This window comes from Aythya marila (assembly GCF_965140915.1).
Source record: "Aythya marila genome assembly, chromosome: 5".
NCBI lineage: Eukaryota > Metazoa > Chordata > Aves > Anseriformes > Anatidae > Aythya > Aythya marila.
Window position 1 is genome coordinate 25234855 of NC_139046.1, and position 17664 is coordinate 25252518.

Below are 17664 nucleotides of genomic sequence, written 5' to 3' on the forward strand. Positions count from 1 at the left end.
GCACTATAAATGAGTCTACCATGTAGATGTTTTGACTTTTTGTTAACTTAGAAGACTTTCTTCAGAATTAGCACTACTAAGAATGCAGGAATTTGTTAAGATACTATGCACCTGTTATTGCTCCTATGTGAAGGTAATGCTTTGAGTTTATATTGATCCCCAGCTGAATGTAAAGGTAGTGCTGCTGTTGGTAAAGGTATTGTAATTTAGAGGTTCTTGCAGAAGAACTGCGTGTCTGTGATTCAGGATCTGATGTAGTTTGGCTACCATTAGTTCATTAGCACCTTAACAGGAAGATCCTCTAGTGAGATGTCCTCTTTCAGTTACCCAGTTGAACAGCCTGTAATTCTTTAACTAAAAACAACAAACATTTTCATATGATGCAAATTCCAGAACAAAAGTGGGAATTCTTTATTTCCATACCATTTTCGAGGTGTATTAAGAGATTAACTATCAGAGATGTAATAATCCTACTTTCAGAACACTTTGTTTAGCAAGAAAGGTGCCTCGTGAGTTTCAGTTACTTGGTTTGATGCTTTTACTTTCTAAGTAGATTTCATCAGAAAGATGAACACTCCAGAAACTGCTGGCTGAGGTGTTTATAGTTAAGGTAGTTATGAGCTTGTACAATATGCTTTAACTTTAGTCTTACTGGAATAAGCTTGATAAAGCCGGCTAGCAAGTCAGTTGCTGATGATGAAAACTGTACACGTTAATGCAGTATACAGAGGATAGGATAATCTTTATATATAGAATCAAGCATCACTTGGATGCGTTGACTTCGTGGTTTCAAAAGGAAGAAAACTTTCAAAAAGTGGTAAAGTAACTGAATATGGAAGCCATAAAGTGCAAACAAAACAAAACAACAAAAAAAGAATTCTATGTGCAAGACCTCTGGAAGGATATGTAAGTTTTGAATGCTAAGCACATTCTGAGCAGGCCTATTAATTCTCATATTGTCCCGGACCAAAATTCAACTGTAATGCCAAAATGATCTAAAAAAATGCAGAATGTGACCACATTTCAGTCACCAGGAAGCTATATTCAGGAGGTGTGAAAACAGCACGAGGCTGCCTAGGTTTGTCATTAGAAGGTTTCTGGTGGTAGGAGGCTGGGATTATACAGACTCCAGTACTTGGAAGATACTAATTACTACTCAACCAAGTACAATTTAGTCTCTTGCTGGGATTTTTTAACGTTAAACTTGCTTTTTTTTTTTTTTTTTTTCCTGAATTAGTACTTTCCTGTGATGCAGGTACTAGTAAACACAGATCAAAATGTATGCTAATTTCCTCCCACTGCACCACATTTTTTCACAGAAACCCAAGTGGACTGTAGACCGGAGACTATTAGCATGGGAGAAATCTTTCCTTCCTTCTTCTTTCAACTTGACAGGGCACAGTGACAATATGATTATATCTCTGCTTTTTTCCATGGGATGTAGGGGAAAGAACAGCCTTTGGGTGCCCTACACAACTAAACCTATGTAGAAACTGGAGTACTGGTAACATCCTTCCTTGAACCTTCCCAGGTTGTTAAGTCTCTACAGGAAAGGAAGTGGCTCTCAAACACTTGGTAATTTCTCTAGTGAAGGACAGTATTTGAATCTGGGATACAGCACTCTGCAGATGTGTTGCGTAGAAAGCTCAACTAGAAAAAGAGAGGAAAAAAAGGAAAAACACAAGCCTACGGTTAGATTTGTCAGAGCTTGTTTGGGTCAGTAAGGATTGCTGCAACATAATACAGTCAGCTATGTACCAGCATGAACTGATCTCTGTGGAAGTCTAACATAGCAGCCTGAAAACCAGGGACCCAAAATTCCCAGATCTAATGCTGTGTTGTGATTTGAAATGCCATGATCTCAGTTTCATATCTTTAATATGCTAGCTGTTACTGCTACCGTGTTTCTGATGTGATGATGAAGTGGTGTTGTTGTGATGTAAGGAGAAATAGTTAGAGCTACTGAAGATGAAAAACACAACAAGACACAACTTCCATTTAAGCGAGGAAAAGATTGGTAAAGAAATTGGACAATGCAGAAAAACTGATAACCATTTAAAAAACTTTTAATCTCAAAGTGCTTTGACACCATGATTCTCAGAAAATGGGTGGGAGCGGTTTGTATTTTTGACACTCATTATTATCAGATACAGGAAGATGATTAATATGTGAACCATACCATTTAAGATATTATACCCAGGCATTTGAGTGGCACATTGACAAGCAATACATTATCTCGCTTACACCGAAGTCCATCTTTGATGTCACAGTAATAGTAGAATTAGGACAATAGCAATCCCAAGTGATGCATGGTTTAATTATAACCTTCTCCATACTTTTGGTTGTTGTTTTTTTCAGGCCAAATTAATTACCTAAATTGGTAAGAAGTTAAAGCAAAGCTTCAAATTGTGGCTTACGTGAGATGTTTTAATATAGAAAGACTATTGCTTTTTCCTAATGGGAGGAAGAAGCAGATATGGTCAGGAGTGAATGAAGAGTTAACAGGCTCGAGAAGAAATTCCCCACAAGTCTTCTCCCAAGGTAGGTCAACTCCTGGTATTTTTGTAGAAATACCTTGTTTAAATTCATTCTGCCCCAGTTATGTGTAAACCAAGGCTTAGCACATTGAGAAGGATGCTTCCCTTTCTTTGCACTTCTGTGGCATGAACACAAGCAGCTGACATTAGAGAATGCACCTCTTCAATCTTTCATGTCTACTTTTATCCAGAGATAGTGCTTCAACCTTTTTAACTTGGTTTGTTTCATGCAGTCCTTTTAAAGAAGGGGAAATGGCTCACATGAGGAACACTTGTGAAGACTAAGGGAGGCTGCAAGGTTTGCTGGGTTGGACAAAATGTGCTCTAAATGACAGTCAGTCTTTTTTTCCTTTATGAAGTTCTCCCATCTCACTTACCCCAGAGCAATTATTGTCAGCCAAAACCAGAAAGATCCTGAGGATTAACCCAGAGAATCTTGAATTCAAAGAATCAAGAGATGATCCATGGATTCTTCTGTTAGATCTTACGTTGCCTTTTTCTCTCCTCTCTGTTCTTCATGAGGTTCTCCTTCCTGTACAGTGCAGTCGTTCTTTTCACTCTGAGGCTGAGGCACTCTGCAGAAATAGTGGTTGTCTAATATTGGAAATGGTTTGCAGGGCTTACTTGCTGCTTGCCCCATGCATAAGAAATAAAGGGCCCACCTAGCAGTCATGGAAGTCAAGACAGAGAAACCATGATGCTTAATTAAATAGGAGTAACATTAATGTAATTTTTACTCCACTACATGTAGGAATGCTTCTGTGAAAAAGGAAAAGATTTCTGATCAAAGGCAAAAGAGTTCAATTGCATTGTTATTATTACCTGTGAATGTCAGATTCTTCTTCCAGCAAGTCAGTAGCATTTTCTCCTTTTTTCCTTACAAATTCTTCACTTAGCCCAACATGCTGGAGGGTGTGTCTGTAGCGACGCTCTGCTCCTTGACGGGCATCATGCTATGAAATTGAAACTTAAACAGTAAGAATATAGAACTGGGGCTTTCCTGTAAGCCAAGTCAAGTTCTTTTAAAGTTTATGGCTGACACTCCTAATGAGAACAAGAGAACAGCAAAGCCCCTGTCCAGAATTTTTGTTCTTCGTAGGGTACAATATCAAAACTGAATACTAGGAGAATGTCCCCCACATCTTTCAAAGCTGGAGCTCACCTTTTCCTGCTTCTGTTCTTTTTCACTTTGTTCTTCTGTTCTCCTGCTTCTACAGTATTCCAGTCTTAATGCAGTAGCACACTTGTGTCTGAATCCTGACTCTGACACTCAGATTGAGAATATGTGCAAAAAAGGGTTGTGAAAAATTCTGGAAGCCCGTTCGTTTGTAATTTGTAAGCACTAACCACAGTGGAGTTCAACAAACAGAGCTTGTGAAGTAGCTTCATATCAGCTCATATTCAAGAAGCTGAAAACCAAGCATCCTTTATCCTATATCCTCACTGCCTCCGCATAAACCTTGCGAATTAATGTAGTTTCAAATGAGGTTTTCCAGAGGGAGTGGCTGATTTCTGAAGATTAAGGCATTCTGGATGGAGGACAGAAATCTTGTCTCCAGCTAAATTCATGCTATCAGTACTGGTTAATCTTTACCAACGTGACGAACAGACATGTTACTAACATTTATCAGACAAATGTGTTCTCTGCTTCCGTTAACTACTCACCTGAACAGAAAGTTTAAGCAAAGAGGATATTGCTATTGAGATATCTGAAATCAGCACATAGCTATATATTGTCAGTATGTCTCTAACCAGGTATCTATCAACTCTGCAAGGAGACAGAACTGAGAGAGAAAACCGAGGGAAATATACTTTATATAAAGTAAAATTTGTATCTATGCTTAAGTGCACTATAGATTTGCAGGTGGTAGGTACTGTGTGACGGTGAGATGTGCTGAATGCAACCACAGGCAGCTGAGCTTGCAGGTGATAAAAGTGACTTAACAATTATTCATGTTTTTCCAGTAGAATGGGAGTTACACAGTAAAAGTGCTCAACTGGAGAGGGTTTTAAGAAAAAAAGTTTAAAACTTCTAGACTGTAGGCTATAGTATTCAGGTGCAGAATAGGCTTTCATATAGTTTCTGGTGTGATAAGGCCTTAATTTTGATCAGACCATATATGTGGATTGCAATAGACATTAAGGATTGGAAAGCTCTACAACCAGTAAGTAAATATAAGTGTTTTTCAAGTCATGGGATGGAGTTTAAGTAACACTTGGGTGGCTGTCCCATGTATTATTTTAAACACAGTCCAGAGACTATATGAGCATTTGCACCCTCTCATTAATGAATAATTTGAGACTAAACTTCTTAATGCCTGTCTTAAATGAAAGACAATGAATCCTGTCACCCAGAAACACTCTGGAACTTTGACCAGTTACCTTGGTGACCTGTTCAAAGAGGTATGGTCTGTTCTTGACTCGCAGCTGCATTTCTTCCAGCTCCTTTCTGTATTCCTTTGTTCTCTCTCTCATATTTTGCCTGAAATGGAAAATTTCCCTGTCTAATACAGGTTCCCTCTGACTGTAGCTGCTCAGGAACTCTTAATAACCATTTTGTCCTTTAAATAGTTCTCGGAATTGTCCTTACTCGAAATACTGGGCAAAACACTGCTGTTGCTAGCAAGCTGTGCACCCTCAGCAAGCTTTACTACTGGAGTGTAAGAAGAGAACCAGTGTTCAAGTTTTGACAAAATCTTGCCTTACATGTTTTATGTGCTTTACCAAAGGAGACATTTCAGTTGGCTTGTTTGTACAAAATCGTCTCTACCGATGTTAATCTAAAGGAAACTATTCTGTTTGCAAAGAGTAGCGTGGGACTGTGAAGAAACCCAAATGAATGTGGAATAGGTGTGGCAGCCAAAAAAGTCAGGTTAGGAATGAAGGCTCTTAGACCCAACTCCTCTTAAAAAATCATCTGATAATTCCCAGTTACCAAAGCAAACAGTTATCTCTGTGCAGAAGAGGATACTGACCAGTTCTGTTTCAACTTCTCCTTGAGTGTTTCATCCAGACTTCTATGCGGATCCAGGGCTTTTGCTCGGCTGTTCACTGACTTACGGATAGCCTGACATTTCTTTTTCTGTTCTTCCAGCCAATAAATTCCTTCTTTGTCTCCTTCCGTTTTGCTTTCTTGGGAGCATCTGTACAGAAGAAAGTAAGCAATGAGCTCGCTTAACAGTGCCAGACTGCATGCTAGCTGGCAGTTCCAGTTTTGTAATCCTCTAAGGAGAAAAGCAAAATTCCAGACATAGATGTATGTAGCTCTCAAATCAACTGGGAGGCAGGATAAGAACTAGCAAGGAAAGAAGACTGGCTACAGAGAAACGTTTAGGAAAAGTATTGTTGATGTGATGAGGGAAAGCATTAACTTTTTTTTCCCCATTTCAGCCATTAGTTGGTGTGTGGTCTTGCAGACAAACTTTTCTACTTACCTAATAGCAGATTCCCTTTTTCTTGTTGCATCTGTAATATGCACTGGAAGGGTGTTGGAAGAGAGAGAGGAAAGTGCAGTCAAAGAACGACTTTTTTGCATTGAAACTTTGGAAAGTTGATGAGAATCCTGAAAGAAATGGAACTTTATTCAGTGTGTTTGTTCACAGCACAGAATGTCCTCTGTTCTTTGTCTACTAGAGAGAACAGTCGGAGGTATGTGGGCAGTGCTCATTCTTCTCTCTTCCACCAGTAGGGATTTACATGGGGAGAGGCTGAGGGGTGAGAGGGAAGGAGACTTGGTTAGGAGTATGGAAGGGTGGCTGAGCTTAGCTGCCAGAACTCATCTCTTTGTGTAGAACTTTGTTCTCTGATTTGTCCTAGAATTCTGCAGTACTCCTAAGGCAAGGGCAGAGGTCTCACTAAAGCATGTGAAATATGCATAAATAAATGCTATACATTTAAGAACTCTCCAACTTGATCACAGAGAAAAGTACCACAGGAATATCTGGTCATCTCACCTTTATCCTTTCATTAGCCTGCCTCTGCCTGCTACGGAGATTGGAGGTTCGTAGCTTGAACGGCTTATTACGAGTTGCCTCTTTGACTTCTTGCCTTCTTACTGCTTCCCTCTGAAATGCCCAGTAAAGTTCTTCAAAATCTGGTATTGTTGGATTAATCCTTGGTGTGAAGCTGAAGCTTTTGTCCTGCAAGAAGCCAAGTTTTTCCTGCTTAGTTTTAGTGGCAGTTCGGGACTGAGGCTTCCTCCGACAGTTGCTGGTATCTATAGGAGCTACAGAGCTCTCAAGCAAATCCTTGGCTCTCATCTGAATGCGGATTTCTCTGTAGAGTTCAGCTTCTAATGAATCAAGAACAAAACAATGAGAAGAATACGAGTGACATAAAAGACTGCCAAATTGTCACTGGACAACTCTAAACTTTTCTTTATGATGGCAGCCACTCACAGAAGAGAGAACAGGCATCTGGTGTCCTCTTTCCACACTTTCTACCTCCTCTTTCCTCCGCCTCCCAGGAAAGAAGTTTGAAGAAACATGAAGAACCATGGTCGTGTCTCATTCTTAGGCATTAATCTCTAGCTATCTCTTTCCGTTCTCACAGAGTAAGTTACTGAACTGGCCTTCTCCTCCTATTCCTTTTCTGAGGAGTAGCAGGTAATTGTGCCCTTGTCTTGGAGATGTGTTTTTTTTTCATAGGGGACTCTATGTCCTTAAACTGATGGGTGATGCTTGGGTAGGAGTAAAATTACCAGTTCCAAGATACTGCGTGGACCTTGGATACTTCTGGCACTACATATGTTTTCATGCTTGAACACACACACACACATCATGCAAGTGCCTTTAGTCTAATTAAAAGCATGGAATTCAGTTCAGGGAAGGATTCTCAAACTACCACAATATGCAGCAAAAACAGCACAGAAACCTGTCTGAAGAGCTCAGTGTACCCACGTGTGTTTGGGAGTAGTGCAGAACTGCCACAGCTGACACTACCACAAGACTGCTAAATTTAGGGCATTCTATTTTAAGGGTCTCTAGATGAAATGTAATGAGTGGTGCTACACAGGAGACCAGACAATACCAGAGGAAGTAACGATATTGGCTTTACACTCCCAGACAGTAAGGGGCAGTCAAGGAGCTGTTTTTCCAGGAAGAGCCCTGGCACTTTACCTTTGAGTTTATCTCCAAGAAGGGGGTCATAAGTGGATTTAGGAACTTTTCGGCTGGCTTGCTTCGGTTTGGAGCTCTCACTTGAGGTTGCTGCAGCCAGGAACTTCTGTCTGATAGCTTCTTTCTTTTTCTCCTCCTTCTCCAGGAAACTGAAGGGCCGCTGAGTGGAAAGCAGCAGCTCCTTTCTTTTCTGCGTTGCTATTTGCCTGCGAATCTCATTCTGTTCCATTATTTCCTGATAAAGGGGTAGAAACACGTGGGCAGGTACAGGCTGTGCCCGGAATTGTTTCTGACATTCAGCTTCATCCTGGCTTTGCCTTTTGTCTCTTGGTTTGTCTAGTTCAAGAAACAGGTACGACTTCATCAGCTGGGACTTTTTGCGAGCTTCCCGCAGCGTCATTTTGAAGGGCTGAGGGATGGTGATGGAGGGAATCCAGGGAGATGAAGCACTTTTTGGCCTCAGGCAGGATTTAGGAAACAAGGGAGGTTTTTGCTGATCCCAGGCACTGTCCGAGGTGAGGTCAATCAAAGACCTGGACTGTCTTTTGTTACCAGATGCATGACTAAGACAAAGACATTATGAAGGGGAAAACAGGGGAAATTATTACAAATTAGAATTAAAAGATGGGAGGAAGACAGACCTAGGCCTTATCATTCTCAGGCTTCGTATTTTCCTTTGCTACTTAAGTTCATGAGCACGGCTTTGCTCGTACTCTGTTTTCTACACAGGGAATGGCAACTGGACTGCCTGGATCTCTAACGCGACTCTTTGTGCTGGTACTCTATGGCTGGTGAGGCTGCGGGTTGAACAGGACATTATAGCTTCAAGGATACTCGGGAAGCGACTGTTCAACATCACAGAATCACGAGAGGCAATAAATTGAGCACCCAGGCGCACCTCACCAGCCCTCCTGGGCTGTTTGGGGCTGCCAGGGGACCGGGTGAGACGCTGAGGGAGGGATCAGACACAGGGCAAGCGAGGGGTGCGGTGGGGCGCAGGAGAAGAGGGAGATGGGGACAGGGGCCGGCTGTGCGCAGGCTGCTGCCCGCCAGGCGGAGCCTCCCGAGGGGGCCCTACCTGCCCGCCGCCGCCGCCCGGCCCGCGCCCTGCGGCCCCGCCATCGCTCGGCGCCTCGGGTCCCGCCGCCACCTGCAACACAGAACCGCCCTCAGCGGGCTGCGGCCCCGCAGCGCGCCCCTCAGCTCAGCCCGGCCCGGCCCGGCCCTGCCCTGCCCTGCCCTGCCCTGCCCTGCCCTGCCCTCACCTGCGGGCCGCCGCCGCTGCTTCAGCTCCCGGCGCGGCTCCCGCCAATCAGCGAGGCGTTGCGGCGCCCTAGCCCCGCCTCGCTGCCTCAACAGCCAATCAGACTTCAAGACGGGCCGCCCGCACCGCGCGCTCATTGGTGCTGAGGGAGAGGTGTTCCCTTGGGGAGCGGCGCCGTTGCCATGGTTGCCATGGCCGCCATGGCCGTAGCGGGCGGGGCGGCGGTCGCCATTTCCACAGCCATGGCGGCGGCCTGCGGCAGGGCCCTGCTGGCTCCGCTCGGCCGGCGGCGGGCCCCGCTCCGCTCCTTCACCGCTCCTCCTCCTCCTCCTCCTCCTCCTCCTCCTCTTCCTCCTCACGGCCCCGCCGCGCCGCTCTACGACGTGGTGGTGTCGGGCGGGGGCATGGTGGGCAGCGCCATGGCCGCCGCGCTGGGTAAGGCCGTGACCTTCCTGCGGGCGGCTGCGGCGGGCCTCGGCGTAGCTCCGGTTCATTTATTTTTTAACGTAACTCGTGCTTTAAGTCGTCTAGAATACTTGTAGTATTTGTGTAAAATATTCGCCCTCAGATCGCTGATGAATAATTTCAGCCGTGGCTTTGTTTATCTGGGAAGTTATTTTTTAGGCTTAATGCCTACATGCTGCTCGGACCCGAAGTTTTATTCTCTAAGTCTGTATTTTAAAGATCAGAATGCTAAGTTACAAAACATATGCAGTTAGTTTGGATAACTGGAGATCCTGGGAGTACTGGCAGCTCCTGTATTTGCAGCATTGATTCAGGAGGGCGTGATATGGACAGAAGCCTGAACAGAAGAGATTTTAAACAACAAAAGAGCAAAGATGCTAAGAAATGTGGTTCTTTGCAAGTATTAAAGATTCACTTCACAAATTTACCATTGTTCTGTATGTGTTGTTAAACGCCACAACCATGACACTTGAGACAGTTAGCACCAGGAGCCCCTCGGGCAGTCCTTAAGGCTGAGGAGCAGAGCTGGGGCCCTTCCAGCCATGAGCTTGTTACAGGGAATCTAGAAAACATGCTCAGGATGTGGCTGTTATTGGGGCTGCTGTGGCAGTAAACCTGTCATGATGTAAGGACATTGTTCCTGGTCTCTGTAGGTTGTGCCACCAGAGCAGTCAGATGCAAGGAGCGCTGTCAGTTTGGGGTGATTTACTCAGTACTTGAGTAATTTCTTCATTTTTTTTTTTTCCAGTTTTCTTTAAGTATGTGGGAATTCTAAACTGCCTGTGCTATTCCACTGTAAAAATATACGAACATAACCAACACCAATGCACTTGCTAAATACCATGGGAGTTTAAATTTTTGTTCTAGTTTCTGTTCTAGTTAGTGAATTTATACTTAAGCTCTGAAAACATGTTCTGTACTTGTAGAATTAATTCATTAGTAATGGACTTTCATAACAAAATAGCACAAATTTGTGCAAAAATGAAAAATTTGTACAAAAAGTAAAGGTTAAATCCTTGCTTTAACTGCAGAAGGGTTGTCAGTCAGAGTTACAGGGTTGTAGCTATAAAGCTTCAAAATACTAACATACACCTGTGTATTCAAAATCTGCCCTGTAAATGTGTTTCTTCATGGGGTTTAGTTTGAATTCTCTCTTCTTACAAAAAATTCATAGGCATTATTGATGTAGAAATGAGAAAAAGGTCTTTTGGCAGGAGCATTCTAACAAAGCATATATTTGCTTCCTTTAGGGCATGATATACACTTCCATGACAAGAAAATCGCTTTGCTGGAGGCCAGTCCTAGGAAAGAATATGGTCAGTTGCCAGAGAAGTTCAGTAACAGGGTCAGTTCCATCTCCCCAGGGTCAGCGACCCTCCTAAGCAGTAAGTGTAATTTCTATTCTTCATGTTTCTAGCAGCATGTATGACCTGTTTGTATTTGGTTTAAACAAAACCCTTCTGGGGATGCATTGCCTTCATCCTAAGCGGGATGGGGTTGCTTGGCTTTGCCTCTTAGTATTCTAAGTACTGAATTGCCATGGTTAAATCAGAGTTTTTATCATAACGGGGATTCATGTTCTGGTATCTTGGTCTGATTGCTTATATAAATATATATAATGCAAATGTTTGTGTTGTTAGGCTAGCAAAAGGTTGTAAGGTGCTCTCTACAGCATCTGGAATGCTCTGTTCACAAAATAAGCAAGTTTCCCATATATTTAGTGCTCTGTAGTCTGGTAACTCCTGATCACAACACTTCTCCTGATCAATGTTCATTTCAAAGGCAGATTAGAGCCTTGATTCCTTATGGAGAAAGAAGTATTATAAATAGTGGTTATGAATGTCTGTTTCTGTTTTGTTACCCAGTGACAGTTGACCATATAAGTCACAGCACTCAAAGAAAACTCATGTCTTTTCTAGTGGCTTGTGTTAATAGCAAAATAAGTAATGTGATGCTTGTGCTGTAAAAGTACTGGGGCAGAACTGCCCCTGTTGAGGGATGGTGAAAGTCTGGGCAAGCTGGAAAGGGGTTAGTGGCTCATAGGGAGAGAGGAGGAGAGCATGGAGTGAGCTTCAGCTTTGTTTGGGTCTCGGTGTCACTTGTAACCCTGTGTCCCCATGCATTTGTGTCTTTCTCTTTCAGGTTTTGGTGCCTGGGATCATGTCTGCAGCCTGAGATTCAAACCGTTCCGGAGAATGCAGGTGCCATACTCAGGGATGGGAATGTCCTGTGTGTTTGTCTGCTTTGAATTCTCAAACATCCAAAGTTTGTTTATTTGGCAAAGGGCGGGCCGTGCTTTTCTGTGAGGAGATACCTATCAGAGTCTTGATGTCACAGGATGAAAACTTGATTCCTAATGGAAGCTGTAGATATGGAGACATGGGTACTAGTCAGGAAAGCCAGAAATAAAGGTAAAGGAGGTAGGGTAGCATTATATGTTAATTATGTAACAGTAGTCCTGGACATTTCCTCTAGTCATGTATTTCTAAATTGACGTACCCTTTGGCTGTTAAGATAGACATATTCGTGCTCCATAAAAGGAACTGCACTTATTTATCACATAGCTTCATATCATGTATTTTTTCTTTGCAGGTATGGGATGCTTGTTCAGAGGCCATCATTGTTTTTGAGAAAGATGACTTAGATGACATGGGTTACATAGTGGAGAATGACGTCATTATGTCTGCTCTCACAAAACAGTTAGATGCAGTAGCAGGTAGTGGACGACTTCTTTAATATTTTATTGCCTGCAGAGAGCTTTCAGTTACTTGTCTTCTGTTGTGTATGCTAATTTATGAGAGGAGAAAGAGAATTTGTCTAACAAATAACTCTGGAACATGGGCAGCTTCTTGTCATGGGGTGGAGGGAAGGAAAAAATCTGTCTTCCATAGGCTACAAAGCATGAAGACAATTGCATATGTACTTCTCCAGAACATAGTCTCTTCAAAATGAGACTTAATGAAAAGGTCTGTAGCTTTCTGTCCAGAGCAGACTTAGCAGTGACAAACAGTTGGCCAGATCTGTTCTTTCTGAGTGCCTAGAAAATTGTAGGATCAATTCTTAGGGTGCCATTAAGACACGTGTGGCCCTTTGCTACTGTAGCGATGTTTCATTTTTTCATGTCTGTATCATGCTGTGACCCTGGTACTTTGTGTTCCCACCAGACCGGGTGGAGGTTTTCTACGGGAGCAGAGCAGTCGGGTATACCTGGCCCCTTCCCTCTCACAGCTGTGACACAAGCCCTTGGGTCCAAATTGAGTTAGCTGATGGACGCAGACTTCAGACCAAATTGCTGGTAACTAAACTTTTTATTTCTGTTGATCAGGCATCATCTCTTGCCCAAGTCCTTTCCACTGGATTTGGTTCTGATTCCGTGTGTGCCGCTCCACCCACGTGGAGGGCTTGAGTGAGGTGAGTGGCTAACTCTGTCAGAGCTGCTAAGGGACACAGTGCGTAGCCTTTTCTGTACCTGATGCAAGAAGGTTATGAACTGGGCAAGAGCAGAAGGGGATTACTTCTTCTGTTTTGGGTGAATATGGATATATATTCTTATATAGAAACAAAAAATATAAGCAAAAGAGAATTATAGACTTGGAATATTGGCTTTCTTAGGAGATGCTCAGGAGGTTGTTTTGCATCTGTCTTTCGCAGATTGGTGCAGATGGCCATAACTCTGTAGTCCGGAAGGAGGCTGAAATTCAGAACATCGAGCATCGGTATGACCAGTCAGCGGTGGTGGCAACTCTTCATTTGTCTGAGGTGAAATTCTGCAGGCTCTCTTCCATAAGCAGTAGAACGGCTTAAGCAGATGATGCCAGGGCACTAGTTTTTAACTGTCCACTTGCTCCTTTCTGCTGTAGCCCACAGAAAATAACGTAGCGTGGCAGAGGTTCCTTCCCACAGGGCCGATTGCGCTTCTTCCGGTAAGATGCCTTGTGGTCTCTACCTTTTTTACCTTTTAGTCTGTTCTTATAGTAACTTTTCTTCTGCCTTGCCTTGCTACCTTCACTCTATTCTTCTGCCTTTTACTTTTCATTTATTAAAGTTATCCTTGCAGTGGTTGCTTTTTTTATTTGTTTATTTTTCCTGTTGATACTTACCCTTGAAATTCTCTTAAACCAGCTGTCTGACACTGCCAGCTCTCTGGTTTGGTCTACATCTCATGAACACGCATCAGAACTTCTCACTATGGATGAAGAAAGTTTTGTGGATAGCATCAACTCTGCCTTTGTGAGTATCAGCCTTGCAGCAGGTATGGGGGTGACTGTTGTAATCATGAAAAGTACAATGAAATCCTACAGCTTAAAGGATAGCAATAGGAAAGGTGGATTCTCAAGTTTCTTCCTCTGGTGAGGATGATATTAAAAGGACAGTTAGCAAAGGAAGGATGACCCTTTGGCCATTCTTCTATGTTAGTTCTGAAAGGCACTGGAAGTTGAACTGAATTTCTGAAAGATGGGAAGAGTAGACTTATCCTAGTTGGAAGCTTACATGTCCTAAAGTGATGAAGGTTGTTTCTTATGCTGCATATTTTTGTCCCGGTGGTTAAAATTCAATATTTGGAGCTAGTTCATTTCTTTTCTACTGGGTTCTTTTTTATGTCTCATTTGGGTTAACATCTAAAGATCTCTCTTCATTTGCTTGCATGTTTCAGTGGAGCAACATAAACCACACTGACTTCATCGACACTGCTGGGGCCATGTTTCGGTCTGCTATTTCATTCCTGAAACCCTCGGGGACTGCAGTCCGTCAGCTGCCCCCAAGCGTCGCTAAAGTAGACCCAGAGAGCCGAGCCATGTTCCCCCTTGGAATGGGGCATGCAACAGAGTATGTCCAGCACCGCGTGGCTCTCATTGGGTAAGGTCCCCGCTGGATGAGTGGGTGGCATGTGGTTAGAAATGATGTGAGCATAGTGACTCCCAGTTAACAACTGAGGGTGGTTAGAAATACAGTTATACTTGCAGTTTGACTTTATCCACACCCCGTTTATATCATTTGCTCTTGTGTCAACAAAACCCTTCGGTGTGAGGAGCTTTTTGTGCGCTTCCTATGTAAATTGGGTGATAATTATTTTTCTTTCCTGGTTTGCGTAGTTCAGCAAAATGATGCAGTATCTCATGATGAAGCTGTACTTCCCCAACGTTGTAGCAGTCATTCTGTGTACCAGTTTGAGTTTTAGCTCACTTTTCTTGAACACAAATGACCAGACTTACAGATAATTCTGGATAGAATGTCATAGGCTTTTGTACGGTGATTTATAGAAAGAGGAAAATACCACAGTGTTTACATTCTAAGGCTGAATGTACTCTTCTCTCCCACAGCTGCAGTACCTTGCTAGTTTATAGTAATTCTTGGATGCCACATTGCCTTTTAGATACTTTCCTTCTTTCTAACTTCTGAGTCACTCTGTGCTTACGAGCACACTGTACTTTGTATCTCATTAATGTTTTAAGTGTGTCTTACATTTCATAATCAAATTTTATTTAATTTCTTTAGGAAACGTGTTTGATTTTATTCTTTACAGATAACCCAATTTTGATTTTATTATAAGTAGACTTACTTTCATAGATAAACCACTATCTTGTGTTCACGATGGCTGTCTACTTTGTGTTGTGAAATGTGACACATCACCTCACACCTGATCGAACTATTGTGAGACAATAGTTCACCCCTTTTTCTTGCACCTTTGAACTAGAGAGGTAGTCAGGCAGTTCAGCATAGCATACAAGGAGAGGTACTGGATAAAGTTGTATATGCTGCTCTAGGATCAATTGCATTGCAAAGAGTTTGACAGCCTTTTGGCTTTCTTCAAGAAAGGGTCTAAATTTCTGTCTTTTCTTGCTCTAGGGATGCAGCACACAGAGTCCACCCACTTGCAGGACAAGGCGTAAACCTGGGCTTTGGTGATATTGCGTGCTTAACTCATCACCTCAGTGCAGCAGCCTTCAACGGGCAAGATCTGGGTAAGGATCCATGAGGTGTCAGTGAGATGTTTACTCTTACAAGCCTTTGTTGGTAATATCAGGACAAACATTGTCTCTGTTTGCAGGCTAAGTATGCTGCTATTTTGTGTTTAAAAGGCACAAGCATTTTTGAAGCAAAACTGTTGGATGCATTTTCCATCCTTAAAAACCTCAAAGATGCTTTAAACACACAGAAGGATGGTAGTTAAAGAGGTGGTGAGATGAAGACCACTGGCTGATGGAATGAGGTCTTTATTAAGATAGACCATTTCTCTGGTGTTTCTGTGGTTTTCAGTTGTCTGTGGAGACTGATATATAGACAAGATGCACAACTTTTTCTGGCAAGTCAGTTTTAATATGAATATTCAATTATCTCTTCCAGGATCCTTAAAGCATCTCTTAAAGTTTGAGACAGAACGGCAGAGGCACAATGTCTCCTTGATAGCTGCTATTGATATATTGAAGAGGCTTTACTCCACGAGCCTGGCTCCCTTGGTGTTGCTGAGGACATGGGGATTGCAAGCAACAAATGCCCTGCCTCCTATCAAAGTAAGATTCTTACTTTAGTGAGGGCTGTACAAAGATTCCAGAATTGCTCAAGTGTACACAAGCTGTTGAAGTAAAGAAAAACACTTTTTGGTTGGAAAACAACTTCTTCAAACTGAGGTTTTATGTTGTAATGAGCCTGAGGATTTCCTAAATAATTTGTGGCTCAGTGGTTTTAAGTTTCTCCTGCAGCGCAGGGGAAGATGCAGGATAGGGGTGTCTGCTGTACCTCGGTAATTATGGGTTAAAAGTCACGAGGAGTCTCTGGCTTTATTTTGCTACGGAATGCAAACATGGAACTTTGAACTGCATTCCAGAAAGGCACCATGAAAAAACAGCCCTACAAAAAAACAAATCTTTACTAAAGAGCAAGACATCGGGTGACTTGACAGATACAGTGTGCAGCTCAGACAGGTATCTGTTTCCGTGCTGGTCTGCCTTGTTAACTTGTCCTCTCCTGGCTGAAGTGCAAGTCTTTAATGGAGGTTACCTGAGGAAGGTGTTGGCAAGCAGGTTCAGTCTTAAACGCAGAACCTCTATTTGCAGCCCACCTCCTTGAATTTTGCTCAGTCTTAAGTTAGTTGTTGGACTGTCGTGATGTTCATTCACGAATTCTCAGAGCTCCCAAACACTCTCAAGTTAGATTCTTTATTTCTGGATTTGACTGTTACGGCACAAATCAAGTCAGCTTCTTTCCTATTAAGTACAGGTGGCCAAGTTTCCTATGTCATGTCACAGTGAGACACTAGGCTGAAATGAAGAGCAGTTACTTCCTGAGATGGAATAGTTGCCACTGGCAAGGTGTCTCTATTAGTTGTACTAAAAAGAATGACACCCTGCTGCTTCAGGGCTCAGCATTTTTACAGTTTGTTTAAAGCAGAAAAACAGATGAAGGCCTCTTTTTCTAAGCTCAGAATCTATCGGTTGCATCTCTGCTTTGTGCTATTTGAGAAGGAACAGGATGCTGCAATTTCTTTAATTTTGTTGCATATATGGGTAGGTGCTCTGCACTTGACAAAAAAAGGCTGACAAGGAACTGTTGTCCCTGTGGAGATGGGAAGGAGATTATAGCTGCTTTCTAGAATGTACACATCTGTACCAGTTTACAAATTACTTTTCTTTTTTCTCCCCCATTTTAGGAGCAAATCATGGCTTTTGCCAGCAAGTGATCTGTTTTCAGTTTGGAACAGCAGCTTGACAGTGAGTGAATTACCCTTACAAAGACCGTGACTGTTGTGAATCTTTGAATCGTGTTATTTTAATTTATCAATAAAAATGAGGGATTGAGCTGTGTTTTACACCATCCACTGGTTTATGCAGCACTTGTCTCATCTGCTCTCCTCAAGAAGATTTAGGGTCTCTTCCTATAGTACGTGGTGTCTTAAGCCACCGAACTGTCTATGCAATGTGCTTTTAATTTGTGCCTTCTGAATACAAGACTGAGCTGGAAACAGCATTCTGGGTTATCTCCTGGCATATGCAGTGCTAAATTATACTAGTTACAAATTTTGCTGCTTAATTACTTTCAGTTTTCCCTGATGTGACTTCTGGAAGTGTTATTTTGTTTCTGGGTTCTTACCACTTCCTGGACTCAAAAAGGAGGGGTAACTTTCAGCAGCAGAGAGCCACCTCCTGATGGTAGATACCTATGTTTTAAAGTTCTAATCTGTCTCCTTCATTTTTCCCCCTGCCACTCCCTTGGTGCTTTATTTAATAATGGTGTTTCTTGTGGAACTGTTTAGTCTTAAGGGCTCTCCAATAAAAAGAGATGC

The 17664-nt window shown here is 42.6% G+C and overlaps 3 protein-coding genes across 10 annotated transcripts in view; 1 reads left to right on the top strand and 2 right to left on the bottom strand.

Annotated features, from left to right (window-relative positions):
* Positions 1-178: 178 nt before the first annotated feature.
* FAM161B (FAM161 centrosomal protein B) lies at positions 179-9051 on the bottom strand. Of its 7 annotated transcripts, XR_014317655.1 has the most exons (10): positions 8920-9051; positions 8733-8804; positions 7655-8217; positions 6491-6828; positions 5972-6099; positions 5513-5680; positions 4920-5019; positions 3360-3490; positions 2915-3199; positions 179-1650 (listed from the first exon to the last, which is right to left on the bottom strand). XR_014317655.1 is itself a non-coding variant. In XM_082762344.1 (9 exons), exons 2-9 carry the CDS (start codon positions 8774-8776, stop codon positions 3022-3024), a joined length of 1563 nt encoding a protein of 520 aa, XP_082618470.1. In that variant the 5' UTR covers positions 8777-8804; positions 8920-9051; the 3' UTR covers positions 2115-3021. The 7 variants fall into 7 exon arrangements, 3 of the variants coding, with proteins under 3 accessions (XP_082618470.1, XP_082618469.1, XP_082618471.1); XM_082762344.1 differs by lacking the exon at positions 179-1650 and having other exon boundaries at positions 2115-3112; XM_082762343.1 differs by lacking the exon at positions 179-1650 and having other exon boundaries at positions 2115-3199.
* A 49-nt stretch (positions 9052-9100) lies between these two features.
* Positions 9101-17537, top strand: COQ6 (coenzyme Q6, monooxygenase; the record flags this gene model as incomplete). Of its 2 annotated transcripts, none has more annotated exons than XM_082762347.1 (12): positions 9101-9353; positions 10634-10768; positions 11526-11584; positions 11976-12099; positions 12548-12678; positions 13035-13142; positions 13244-13306; positions 13506-13613; positions 14038-14240; positions 15231-15346; positions 15729-15895; positions 17032-17537. In XM_082762347.1, 12 exons carry the CDS (start codon positions 9101-9103, stop codon positions 17059-17061), a joined length of 1497 nt encoding a protein of 498 aa, XP_082618473.1. In that variant the 3' UTR covers positions 17062-17537. The 2 variants fall into 2 exon arrangements, with proteins under 2 accessions (XP_082618473.1, XP_082618474.1); XM_082762348.1 differs by having other exon boundaries at positions 12084-12099.
* ENTPD5 (ectonucleoside triphosphate diphosphohydrolase 5 (inactive)) overlaps positions 9406-17664 on the bottom strand; it is a 29802-nt gene continuing 21543 nt past the window's right edge. Inside the window, exon 15 of the transcript XR_014317659.1 lies at positions 9406-9720. The gene's annotated coding sequence lies outside the window, so the exon portion shown is untranslated. The remainder of the gene's footprint in view (positions 9721-17664) is intronic.

Coding starts and splice junctions, on each gene's coding strand:
- FAM161B (XM_082762343.1), bottom strand. CDS start 8,776: ATGGCGGGGCCGCAGGGCGCGGGCCGGGCGGCGGCGGCGGGCAG. Junction 8,218..8,732: donor CGGGCGGCGGCGGCGGGCAG/GTAGGGCCCCCT, acceptor TCTTTGTCTTAG/TCATGCATCTGGTAACAAAA. Junction 5,681..5,971: donor AAAAGGGAATCTGCTATTAG/GTAAGTAGAAAA, acceptor TCTTCTGTACAG/ATGCTCCCAAGAAAGCAAAA.